Below are 13,365 nucleotides of genomic sequence, written 5' to 3' on the forward strand. Positions count from 1 at the left end.
GTCTTGTCTGAGCACTGGAATTTTATCAAATAACATGTTTTACTTCCTGCTTTGCTCACAGATAGTGGTTAACCCCACAGAGAGTGGTTAATTCCACATATGGTTACCAGAAGTTAAATGTGCACCTGGCTCCATTTCTATGTGTGATTAGTGGGAGAACATTGGCAGGACACGGAGCAGAAACACAGGGGGCACCCAGGCAGCGGCCTCCACGCCTGGCAGCAGTAAACGCTGGCCCTCATGTCTGACCTCCCTGCTGGCTCTACATTCCAGGAGAACAGGCTGGGCACAGAATCAAGTACAGCTGCCTGGCCTCATAAAATATAAAGAACATCTCTCCCTCTGAGACACCAGGGAAGGAAGAGGTGACTGATAAACAGACAGAGACACTGTGAACTGGAGAGAAAGCAAACAGGATACTTATTCACGGAAGCTGGAGTTATTAATGACAGTTCATACAAATAAATGTGGATCGGTACTCAGACTCAATTAGGTAAGGTAATTCCCAATTGCCGCCAATGCAAATAGGACTTCTGGGGGGAACTGCAGCCTTCTCCACTTCATGACTCTAAGCACTAATGTCCTAAACCTCTTGTACTGACCGATGCAGGGTTAAATCATGATAAGGGAAAAAGACCACCGCTGTTCTTGAAAATATATCTACAGTTTGTTTGTGTATTATAATTCTACCAGTTTAAATTAACACAGTATTAATATAACACCATGCTTAGGGGAAGAAGAAGGGAGGGTGGGTACTTAGCAGATGCAAAATGGAAACACAAGTAACAAATGATGCTACCCTCAGACAGCAACGCTTTGGAGTGACCACAGGTTGGGTATCAAAGTAAAAACAGAAAGAGTAACAAACAATTTCAATTTCAAGAATAATGAAAACAATGATTACCCCCCCACACCCCCCACAGGGCTTCCCTGGTGGCACAGTGGTTGAGAGTCTGCCTGCCGATGCAGGGAACACGGGTTCGTGCCCCGGTCCGGGAAGATCCCACATGCTGTGGAGCGGCTGGGCCCGTGAGCCATGGCCGCTGAGCCTGCGCGTCCGGAGCCTGTGCTCCGCAACGGGAGAGGCTGCAGCGGTGAGAGGCCCACGTACCACAAAAAAAAAAAAAAAAAAAAAACCCAAAACCCCAAAACCCTACATTTAATGCAGAGAAATAAGGGCAAGTAATGTTAAAGACAGATATGCATAAGATAAAACATATCCAAACAGGATTAAATGAACATGTTTCACCCTAAGTAAATCCATCTGTGAAAACAATCATTGAATTCTTTTGGCTTTTTAAACCATCATTAACATAGGTCACATTATTTCTTGGTCAAAAACGGAAGAAAGTGCATTTGACTGTGAGAACACGCACTGGGCGTTTTCAGGCCAAGTCTGCCCTATCTTATTTCTGCCCGTGGCTGCCAGGTCTATATCTGGAAGGCTACCTGCCCGTCCTCCTGGGGACCAGCAGTGGCTGGAGGTGAGGAGAGCCAGAGGGGCCAGAGCAGGAGGACAGAAGGCGTGATAACACAGATGCAGGGCCACCACTCGGCCTGACCAAAGCCATGGGACGCCCTGTTTCAAGACACTAACCCAAAAGCGTACTTCGCTGACGCAGCGGCTTACCCATTCGAAGGAGAGAATCCAGCAGCCGCTTGCGATGTCCCGCAGCACGTTCTGGGTGCGGCGGGGCTTCCTGGCGAGCACGTGCGTGGGGCAGCCACACGCCTCCCCGGCCAAGGAGAAGCCCTTCAGTTTATCCACAACCTGGTTGACCACGTTCTGCTTTCTGCCAAATAGGAAGAAAAACCAACGCAATGGATGTGCTTCCTGAGCAGAAACATCGAGGTGATGGCAATGAATTAAAATGTAAAAAACCGGAAGAATTCTACATTGATGTCGGCTATGGTGCTCATGTCAATTTCTTTGCCGTCGATGACTTGAAATGTGGGGAAATAAAAAATTTCAGATCTCAACTCCAACCACCTATTCTAATGGCTGAGAAAACGGTGGCCCCAAGGCTACCAGGGGTTTCCCCAAGTGCCTGGGGTGGGGCAGGCCAGTGTCCCACACCAGACCTCCTGACACCTGCCCAGACACCACAGCAATTATTTACTTCTGTGTCCCGTTTGAACCAATTTGTGCATGGTCAGGACCAAGCTTCCCACTCATTTTATTTCGAAAATATAACATTTGCCGAGAGTCAAACACATCGCTTTTCTACTAAGAGGGGGAAAAAGGGGTCCTTTTTATTAAGTCATCGGATCAAATCTCAGGGCAAATTTCACAAAGCTCACCCGTGTTTATCTTCTGGTCTTTCATTCCACTAATGCCTTAAGAACGTTTTTTTTCTCTTTAAATATTCTTCCTCTCTAACTTCCTTCCCAAACAACCCTCTACTTTTCCTCTCCCTCGGTCTCCAGGCAAGTTTTGGAAATCCCCGATGAAACACAAACAATATGTAGGCTTTCTGAGCCACACTATGACGTGCACAGCGAGTTAAGAAATAAACTTCTCTCTTCTCCAAAAATTATACTCCAAAGGGAAGGAGGCAGGTTTGTCCATGCTTGTGCAGACTGTCTCTGACAATCCCCCATCCCCCGGCGTTTCTTATTTTTAACACCAATGAACTTGGGTTTGCCAATCACAAGGACCCGTTTCTCCACTTGTGAAATGAAAGGCTTGACCTCTACTCTGGTGAGAAGTTCTCAGGGATCCCCAGGGTACAGAAGATGGATGGGTCAAGGCTGGGTCCCATCACCACTTCAACCAGAGGATCTGTGCTTATTGGGGTTGTGGAAAATATTAAACTGGGGGGACAAAAGGCAAAGAAAAAAACAAAAAGAAGTGAAAACCTCTAACCCAGATGCTCTTCAGAAACCTCGCTCGTTGCTGCACATCTATGATTTTCTCATTCCAAGTCTGGGAGCTGCTGGCTGTTTGTAGATGTGCTAATCAGTAACAAGGATCTTTTCAAGACACGGCTAATCAATATGGCCTCAGAACATGTCTAGGTCTTGTTCTTACCTTCAGACAAGAAGTATATGTGGGGCAAGAAAGAATAAAAAAGAGGAGATGGCCTAAATGAAGAGTTTGATTTTCAAACCTTCAACTGGGAAAATAACTAGTTATCACTGTTTTTAATTTGGGGCAAAAATATAGACTTTTAAAAATGCTAGACCCAGGGCTTCCCTGGTGGCGCAGTGGTTGAGACTCTGCCTGCCGATGCAGGGGACACCGGGGTTCATGCCCCGGTCCGGGAAGATCCCACATGCCACGGAGCGGCTGGGCCCGTGAGCCATGGCCACTGAGCCTGTGCATCCGGAGCCTGTGCTCCGCAACGGGAGAGGCCACAGCAGTGAGAGGCCCGCGTACCGCAAAAAAAAAAAAAAAAAAAAAAGCTAGACCTGTATTCAATATTCATTTCTGTACTGGACTAGTTAGGATGACCAATATATTTCACAAGACATTAACAGAAATTGTGAGTGTGCTCCTTCTTCACCAGATAATGTGGTTTGAACAACCAGCCCTTTTAACTTCATGCCACAGGTGGAAAGGGATCCCACTACAGAAAGTGTTGGAAGCATGCACTCTTTTTGCAGCCTGTTTTTCACTGAGATGCCCCAATGTTTTGATAAATGTCTTAAAGCCCTAAAACCTCAGATAGATATAAAAAACACAGTTTTCCCATTTGAACAAGAATTCAAAAATCTGTTGCAAAGAATATGGCACTGTATTTTTGTTGGATGTGCTATATCGTGCTAAAAGTTTAAGGATGGTGATAAGAGCACGCCAGCAAGCTGTGAACGCTCCCACAAGATGTGCACACAGCTGCTTTAACGCAGCGGCAGAAAGCTTACCACCAAAGCGTTTCTTTAAGACCTTTAAGGGAAATGCTTCCACCAGTGAGGCTCCACTTACGGGGCCTTCATGGGGTGGGGATGGTGGACAGGCAGAGACAATAGGTACGAGACAACAAGAGGAACAGCAAATACTATAACGCCTCTAAATGCTGTCCAAACCACTCAAGAGGTCTTCAGTGCTGAACTGTTCACAGTCATTTAACTCTTTTATTTCCAGTGATCTTCTAACTCCAATACTAATTATATAGAGTAACAGCAATACAGCACAGAGGTATGAGCTGCCCAAGAGCACAGCAGCACAGTATATGAACAAAAACTCTAAAATTTTATATTGAGTAGAAAGTTATCAAAACAATGAGTACTTACTCAGATGGCATGCTTGTCATGACTAATGTTCTTGTTGGCTAGAGATGTCAAAAGAGAAGGAACAAAAAACAGTCAAAAATATAAAAAATATTTTTCCCACAGAAATAAACTTTAATATGTTTTCTGAAAAGTTACATCACTTAAAAGTAAACATTTAAGCATATATCAAAGGAAAAAAACTTTATATTCCTGGAAAAAAAATAGCCCAAGAGATAGAAACTCAGACACTATCCCCAAACCAACCCAAAATAATCCAGGACGTGAGGTGGAAGAGAAAAAGAGTTTCCCTCCTGAAGTTCGTTCTACCAGTTGGCTAGCAGACCTCCCAAAGTGCCCAACTGTGAATAAACTTCCAAGGAAGGAGAGGGTAAGAAAGGCATTTTTCTTGCAGGCTTAGAAACCATTTTTCCTGAGGCTTCTAGGCAACCATTTTCTTGTCTTGGACATAGGTACACAGTAACGTGTGTACCTGAGTCAAGCAAATTCTTTAACTCCTTCCACACAAAAGCACAGATAATGGGACTGCTTATTTATGTGTTGGCATCTCCTATTAACTGGAAATGTAAATTTTTAAAAATAAAAGTTTAAACGTACTTTTTACTTATATAAGAAATGCATGCTGATGGCAAAGAATTAAATGCTTTAAAAATATGTAATTAGATATATAAATTCCCCCCTAGTTCCACCAGCCAGAAATGACAATCATTTAATATCAATAATTTGGTATATATTAAGCCAAATGTTGTTTATTTAAAAAACAAATGTGAACACACATTATTCATACACTCTTTCAGCTCATACGATGTACTTCGAATGCATCCAGCTGCTTGGTATAACCACGAACCCACCACGGCACACGCGTCGGTGCCCTGAATGGTCCTGTGCATGAATGAAGAGGAACCAAAGAGACCCAGAGGACCTGGGGACACGTGGGACTGAAGGGCCTGTGAGCCCCATGGGTGTATTGAGGGAGCGTGGAGGAAGAAATCCAGAAAAACTGTTAGAACGAATGAATTTAGGAAAGTTGCAGGAAACAAAAAAAAGGCACAAAACTTAGTTGTATTTCTATAATTAGTCATGACAAATCTGAAAAGGAAACTAAGAAACCAATTCCATTTGTATAGCATCAAAAAGAATAAAATACTTAGGAATAAAATGTAAGATCTTCTCGTCTGTGACCAGAGGTAGGAATAATTTAATAAAGAAGATGCAAGCCTTGTACACTGAAAATTTTTTTGAAAATTGCTGAAAAAATTAAAGATGACCTAAATAAATGGAAAGACAGCCTGTGTTCATGAATTGGAAGACTTAATATTATTTAGATGACAATACTTGCCAAAGCAGATTCAATATAATCTCTATAAAAATTCCAATGGTAATTTTTGTAGAAATGGAAAAATCCATCCTAAAATTCACATGGAATTCCAAGGAAACCCAAGTAGTCAAAACAATCTTGAAAGGGAACCACAAAGATGGAGGTCTCACACTTTCTAATTTCAAAACTTACTTACAGGGACTTCCCTGGTGGCACAGTGCTTAAGAATCCTCCTGCCAGTGCAGGGGACGCGAGTTCCAGCCCTGGTGGGGAAAGATCCCACATGCCGCAGAGCAACTAAGCCTGTGTGCCACAACCACTGAGCCTGCGCTCTAGAGCCCACGAGCCACAACTACTGAGCCCACACGCCTACAGCCCGTGCTCCGCAACAAGAGGAGCCACCGCAATAAGAAGCCCACATACCGCAACGAAGAGTAGCCCCCACTCGCCGCAAATAGAGAGAGCCTGCACGCAGCAACGAAGACCCAACGCAGCCAAAAATAAATAAAAATCAATCAATCCATACAAACAAAACTTACGACAAAACTACAGTATTCAAAGTGTATGGTACTGTCATAAGGATAGAAATGAAAACAGAATTGAAACTCTGGAAATAAACCCTCACATCCATGGTCAACTGATTTTTTACAAGGTTGCCAAGACTATTAATGGATAAAGAATAGTCTCTTTGACAAATGATGCTGAGAGAACTAGATATCCACATACAAAAGAATAAAACTGGATCTTTGCCTTACACTATATACAAATTTAACTTGAATAGACATTTCTCCAAAGAAGATAAGCAAATGGCCCACAGCACATGAAAACCAGTAGTCATTAGGGAAATTCAAACCTAAACCTAATGGGATACCACTTTCTAGCTACCAGGATGGTTCCAACAACAAAAACAACAACCAAAAAAGAAAGCCTCCCAAAACAACAAGTGTTGATGATGGTGTGAAGCTGGAAGCCTCATAAGCTGCAGGCTGGAATATAAAATGACGCAGCCACTGTAGAAAACATTTGGTGGTTCCTCAAAAAGTTAAACACAGAATTACGATACGACCAGCAAATTTACTCCTGGAATACATCAAAAAGAATTGAAAACAAGGACTCATATACTGGTACGTGAATTTTCACAAGAGCATTACTCACAGGAGCTAAAAGGTGAAAACAACCCAAGTGTCCATCAAGAGGTAAACGGATAAACTAAATTTGGCACATACATACAATGAAATATTACTCAGCCATAAAAACGAATGAAGTTCTGATATATACAACATGGATGACGCTTGAAAACATTACGCCTAAGAGAAAAAAGCCAGACATAAAAGGACAAATATTGTGTAATTCTACTTCTAAAATATCTAGAATAAGTAAGTTCATGGAGACAGGAAGTAGATCAGAAGCGACCAGGGTCTGGGGGTGGGGTGGGAACCCGGAGTTATTGCTTAATGAGTACAGAGTTTTAGTTTGGATTGAGGAAAATGTTTTGGAAATAGCAGCGATAGTTGTTGAACACTGCCACAAAACTGAACACTTGAACATGGTTAAAATGGCAAATTTTTCTTACATATATTTTACCATGATAAAAGAAAACAACTAAACTACTGATCTTCTCTCCCAAACCTATTTCTTCCACAGCTTCATTTGTTAATGGCAATTCTGTACTTGCTCAGGTCAAAAGCATTTTCATCATTTTTGACTCTCTAATTTTTTCTCATGCCCCACACATCCAACTGTGACCTGAAACAAGAAGGCTGCCAGATATTTCTCCAGCAAAGAGGGGTTTATTCAGGATCAGCAGAAAATTGCAATTCCACGTGGGCAACCACAGCGGGTCACGTGCAAGTCCCCTCGGGGCAAACAAGGGAGAATGGCTTTTATAGAGGGAAAGCGGAATTGGGAGGGCTATCTCAACAGAGTCCATGGCTTGTCCCTGGCTGAGTCCCTGCCAGGAAAGAAAAGGAGTCCCTCTTCTTCCTGCTGGGCTCTGCTATCACTGCAGGGCGTCATGGGGTTTCTGTTTATTAATTTCGTGTACAATCCATTGACACATCCTATCAACTCAACCTTCCAAATGTATCCAAAGTCTGACCCCTTCTCATCACCTCCACCCCTAACATCCCATGTCTCACACGGATGAAGTGATGTTACTGTCAAAGCCCCTTAGATCATCTCCTTGCTAAAATCCTGAGCCTCCAATTTCAATACTCAACATAGAAGCCAGAGTCGTACTATTTAGACTTAAATTAGATCATTTCACTCCAATGGCGTCACATCTCACTCTGAGTACAAGGCCCTTTACAAGAGTAAATGTATCTGCTTATCTGATCTTATTTTTTAAATTTATTTATTTTATTTATTTATTTTTGGCTGCGTTGGGTCTTTGGTGCTGCACAGCACGTGGGCTTTCTCTAGCTGTGACGAGCGGGGGCTACTCTTCGTTGCAGTGCGTCGGCTTCTCATCGCGGTGGCTTCTCTTCTCGCGGAGCATGGGCTCTAGACGCGCAGGCTTCAGTAGTTGTGGCACACGGGCTCAGTAGTTGTGTCTCGTGGGCTCTAGAGTGCAGGCTCAGTAGTTGTGACGCACGGACTTAGTTGCTCTGCGGCATGTGGGATCTTCCCGGACCAGGGCTCAAGCCCATGTCCCCTGCATTGGCAGGCGGATTCTTAACCACTATGCCACCAGGGAAGCCCCTTATCTGATCTTATAAATTAGAAACTGGAAAGTATATCCAGTATAATTCTCTTGATTAATCAAGGAAGCTCCTTAAAAAATGACATGTACTGACTGATATTAGAAATGAACAATAAAATAAGATGGTTGATGGAGAAATGGATAGATATATGATAAAGTCAATATAAGAAAGAGTTGGGAATTCCCTGGCAGTCTAGTGGTTGGGACTCCACACACTCACTGCCAAGGGCCCGGGTTTGATCCCTGGTTGGGGAACTGGAATCCCACAAGCCTAGTGGCACGGTCAGAAAAAAAAAAAGAGAAAGAAAGAAAAAAAAAAGAAAGAGAGTTGGTTGTAGAAGCAAGGCTGGAGGAAAAAAATGAGAAATACTTTTAAATGGAACAAAAGATTGTTGGGTGTCTTCAGTGGAAAACTGCACTGTTTGTCACACTTACCCTTCAGGGTCACCTGATTCTATGGGGTTTATGCCTTTCGTTGTTTTTGAGCTACTTTACAACTCTGTTTATTGTAGAAAACTGAAAGTAATGCAAATAATTCTTATCTATAGAAATGCAAAGTCTGTCCCAAGGAAGTTTAACTGACTTTTGGGGAAAAAAGCCAGCTCTGGATGTGTTAACAAGGCTATTTCAGAACTCCTGTGGTCCATCAATGCGTCTGCTCTGTGGATTCTCCTCTGAACAGGACAAAACAGCTTTCTGGTTCCATCACTAATTAATGAGTTAAGTAATGCATTCACTTTGTTATTAAGAGAGTTAGGATGTGTCTTTAGAAAAACTTATCTTTTAACGGCCTTGAAGGTCTCCCACTGAGACGCCCAGCAGATTTATCTGAAGAGGTCGATAAACGTCATCACCAGTGAAGGACACTCCATGGGCAGCTTACATCCAGGCACACCTTTCACTGGCTCCAGAGGTGAATTCAGTGGCAACAGAACATTGCTGACTCTCTGTTTTTCTATTTTAATTGTCTTCTCTAATAGTTTTTTGTTTGTTTCGTTTCATTAATAGCTAAATTATTCTCTATCAGTGGAAACAACGGAAACTGAGCAGGACCCTGCAGGGCCCTCCTGCATACAAAATCCCCTCTGTGTGTCCCCTGTTTCCTGTTTGCAGAAAAAGGCTTTAGTCTCCTAGGCCTTCCCTGAGCTCCAAAGAGCAGACTCCAGCAGTTATTCATTACAGAAGTGAGGGAATGCAGAAACAAAGGAAAATCAGTCAAGAAACAATAAAACTGGGTCCTAGTTCCTCCTCAAGGGATACACACAATAACCTGACACGTACCTTTGAGCTGTTCTGCAAGAACTAAGACCCCTCCCACCTCCACTCAGGTGGAGGATGGTGACCACATGCTGAGCACAAGCACTTAGACCCCAGACTGGCTGGAACCAGAAGGCTGGTGATTAAGACTCCTAAACTACCACCCTGTTACCTCACCACCAACCAATCAAAAGAAGGTCATGCATCCTGCAGCCCTCCTCCCAAATGCTGCCTTTAAAAGCCCTTCTCTGAAAGCCATCGGGGAGCTCGGGTCCTCCAAGCATGTTCTCTTTGCTGGGCCCTGCAACAGGTGCTGGACTTTCCCTCACCACAGCCTAGTGTCAGTAAATTGGCTTTGCTACGTTGTGGGTGAGTGGACCCAAGTTTGGTTCAATAACAAGTGTACAATCTATCCCTTTATTTCTGTTTGAAAATTTTTATAAGAAAAAAATTTAAACTATTATTCAGGTGAATATTTTGTTAACTGGCAAGGCATATGACAACTATTGCAAAAACAACTCAAAAGGTCAAGTATCACATTATCCCTTATAGTACTTGAAGTGTAGCAACCATTCAGCATGCTCTGTTGAGTGGAATAAAATTTCTATACACAAAAGTCAAGGTTTTTTCCTCCTCTTAGAATGCTATCACTACTGGAAAATACCTTATAACAGTCAATTATACAAAAAGAATATATGAAGCATAAGAAATACAATCAGATGCTAGTAGACCCAGAATAAGACTGTAATTCAGGACAACTTTTTGCAGCTCACTTGTTAGCAAGTTCGTATTTGACAGGCCACTTGGCCTTTCCTTACCTCACATGTCTCATCTAAGAAACAAGACAATGAATTACCCCTAGGGTGCTACGTGATTAATAATTGTGTTGAGAGCAAATATTAATCCTAGCAGTTTTGCAAATTATAACCTTCACAGTGTGTAATTTCATGAGAATACAAGCCATTTCGTTTTTTAAAAAATAAATTTATTTATTTTATTTATTTATTTTTGGCTGCATTGGGTCTTCGTTGCGGTGCGTGGGCTTCTCATTGAGGTGGCTTCTCTTGTTGCAGAGCACAGGCTCTAGGCGCACAGGCTTCAGTAGTTATGGCTCGTGGGCTCTAAAGCGCAGGCTCAGTAGTTGTGGCGCACGGGCTTAGCTGATCCACGGCATGTGGGATCTTCCCGGACCCACGTCCCCTGCATTGGCAGGCAGATTCTTAACCACTGTGCCACCAGGGAAATCCCAAGCCACTTCTTAAGTTAGTCCTTGATCTATGTAACCTTTGCTACATGTCACATTTCAATGAAGGTAATAAATGGGGAGAAAGTTCAGCCACTTTTTTCTCTGTTAATGATGATAACCTGACCCTCCTCCACCCCGGCCATGAAATCTGTATGTAAGGTGATATTCATAGCATACAAATCTAATAAAAGTATATCTTATTTAAAATTATTGGAAAAGACCAAGAAAGACCAGCTAACATTTATTAGAACCAACCATATTCAGTGTTGAAAAATTAAATAGTTCTTTAAGACTGAGATCTGGATCTACCTGTCCTATAAGATGCATTCCCAGTCTATTCAAAGTTGATTCTCCATAACAAACTTGAACTTTATCTGATCCCTGTGCCCCAGAACCTAGAACACTGGTAAAGAGCTCTTCCCACCCCGTTATGTTCTTAGAAAAGCATAATTGAAAGGACCACACTGCACTCTCCTTACTCCGAGACAGGACCCACCAACACTCTTCCTCAGTGACTCAGAAAAGCCCTCCTCCATCCTCCCCATGATTCCCATGAGACTTGCTGATGACCCCCTGGTTTACCTGTCTCTGTAGAGCCCCAGGCCCCCTGCCTTTTCTTTGCAATGTTCTTCATTAGTGAACATGCTCCCTATTACATGAGTCTGAATAGAATGATCTTCATTGTCTTGTGCATTCCCATTTTCATGGCTCTGGTGCTGTGACTTGGAAGGGACTGGCCCCATCTCCCCACCCAGGTAACCAGGGCTGAAGGTGTCCTTGTGCACCTTTCCTGAGTGTTTACCCAGGGTCCCAGTGTTAAGTCCAGATCCTGTCCTGAAGTCCAGATTCTTGTCCATTGATACCGTGGTAAGAATTTGATTTTTATTCTTTCTGAGTGTTCACTCTGGTGCCAGCTTCTTTTGGTTTCATGGTCTGATCGCCATAAACTGGTTGATGGTTCACAGAGATCTTGTCTTTGTTGCCTGATAGATGACAGAGAATCTGCCTTCTTAGTTTTTTCTGTTTATTTTTCTACCTTCAGCTCAAAACTATTAAGAATTTCATGCCACGAGGAAGGAGATATCTGGACTGAATTTTGTATTTCTGTGTTTATGCCATGAGAGAAATTTTGAGCTATGAGTGAAATTTTAAAATTGAAATTACAAGCTCTGTGTGTGTGTGTGTGTGTGTGTGTGTGTGCGCGCACGCGCACGTGCCTGTAATTCAGAAAGGCCATTCTCCCTCATCCTGAGAAAAGCATCCTGAGATGTTACCAATTGAGATTATAAAATCTCTTAAAGAAGCTCTTGACTTAGAAATAAGTTGCCTATAAACTGAATATTCCTAAAATTCTCAAATGTTAAGGAAATTGAACTCTCAGTATTTTAAACAGTGCTAAAAAAAGTATTCTTTAAAAAAATTTTTTTGATTTCCTTATTTTTTTTTAAATTGGGGTATAGTTGATCTACAATATTATATTAGTTTCAGGTTACAAAATAGTGATTCAAAATTTTTATAGATTATACTCCACTTAAAGTTATTATAAAACATTGGCCATATTCCCTGTGCTGTACAATATATCCTTGCAGCTTATTTATGACAAGCCTGGTCCCTGGCTTACTGGGATCTCAGAGTAAGAGAGTAACTTTGCAGCAGGCCCAAGAACGATAGGCCACAGTGGGGACCTCAGAAGAAAGCAATTCACCCAAATTTACAGGCACCGCAGGTGAAATCTGACAAGCAGCCCTTGGCTTGGCTTCCCTGCCCCGAGAGGATTTTAAATGCTACAATCTAAGATTCCTTAGGAAAACATCCTGCAAATCAAACCTAAGGCCTAGATGGTAAGTTACCATTCTTGCTGCACCTATGTAAACACAGCTAATGAGACCAGCCTTATTCTGTGATCATAAATAATCTTTCTTTGATTATTGGGGGAGGGACTATAGGAAAAAATTTTGTTTCTATGGGAAACTCTGCGCTGTTTACAGCACCCCATTCCAGGACTTCAGATTCTAGCCGTGTTCGCTGAGTTATTCTGTACCTCTGTGTAGACTGCAGGGACCTGATGCAGGTGAAAACTCTGTTTCATCTGCTGGAGATTTACTTGACTTCCTCTTCCTCTGGCCTTATCTGCATACTGGCCCAGATCCTGTTCCCCTGCCCAAATAGCCAGTTCTCCGGGTTTCCTTCACTATCTCGCTACAGGCCCTCAAACTAATGTCTCGGCACCAGCAGGAACTGGCACCAGTCTGCCCAGACCCCCCACCTGGACTCCAGTTATCCTGCAGCTGGCGCTTCTCCCCAGGACCTGAAGGAGCCCTGGGCACTGCAGCCCAGCAACATGACCTCAGGTGGGCAGGGTCCTCTCTGGACAGGCCACAGGATGGTCCGGCACATGCTTTTGTGCGAGAGGTAACCATGCCTGTGGGCAGCCTCGCTCGAGACCCTCAGGACACTTGACAAACTGTCCTGCAAAACCAACAGATGCTCCTCCAGCAACCCTGACACCCCCTAGAGCAGGCCCCTCGGGGCTCAGCTCCTGAGTCTTCACTATAATACAACCTTCTACATCAATTTGTTTTGCTCCTTTTCACTGTAGGAATCCCTCTTTTA

At 43.0% G+C, this 13,365-nt stretch overlaps 1 protein-coding gene across 2 annotated transcripts in view; it reads right to left on the minus strand.

The window, feature by feature from the left end:
- Positions 1–13,365, minus strand: part of MCPH1 (microcephalin 1) — a 228,826-nt gene that overhangs the window by 152,211 nt on the left and 63,250 nt on the right. For both annotated transcript variants that reach the window (XM_027122536.1, XM_027122537.1), the window contains 2 exons: positions 4,234–4,273; positions 1,631–1,793 (listed from right to left, as the gene is read on the minus strand). In XM_027122536.1, coding sequence (XP_026978337.1) covers positions 1,631–1,793; positions 4,234–4,273 — 203 coding nt within the window. The remainder of the gene's footprint in view (positions 1–1,630; positions 1,794–4,233; positions 4,274–13,365) is intronic.

The sequence above is a fragment of the Aethalodelphis obliquidens genome, unplaced genomic scaffold (genome assembly GCF_003676395.1).
Source record: "Aethalodelphis obliquidens isolate GAN/ISIS:26980383/991018 unplaced genomic scaffold, ASM367639v1 scaffold25, whole genome shotgun sequence".
NCBI lineage: Eukaryota > Metazoa > Chordata > Mammalia > Artiodactyla > Delphinidae > Aethalodelphis > Aethalodelphis obliquidens.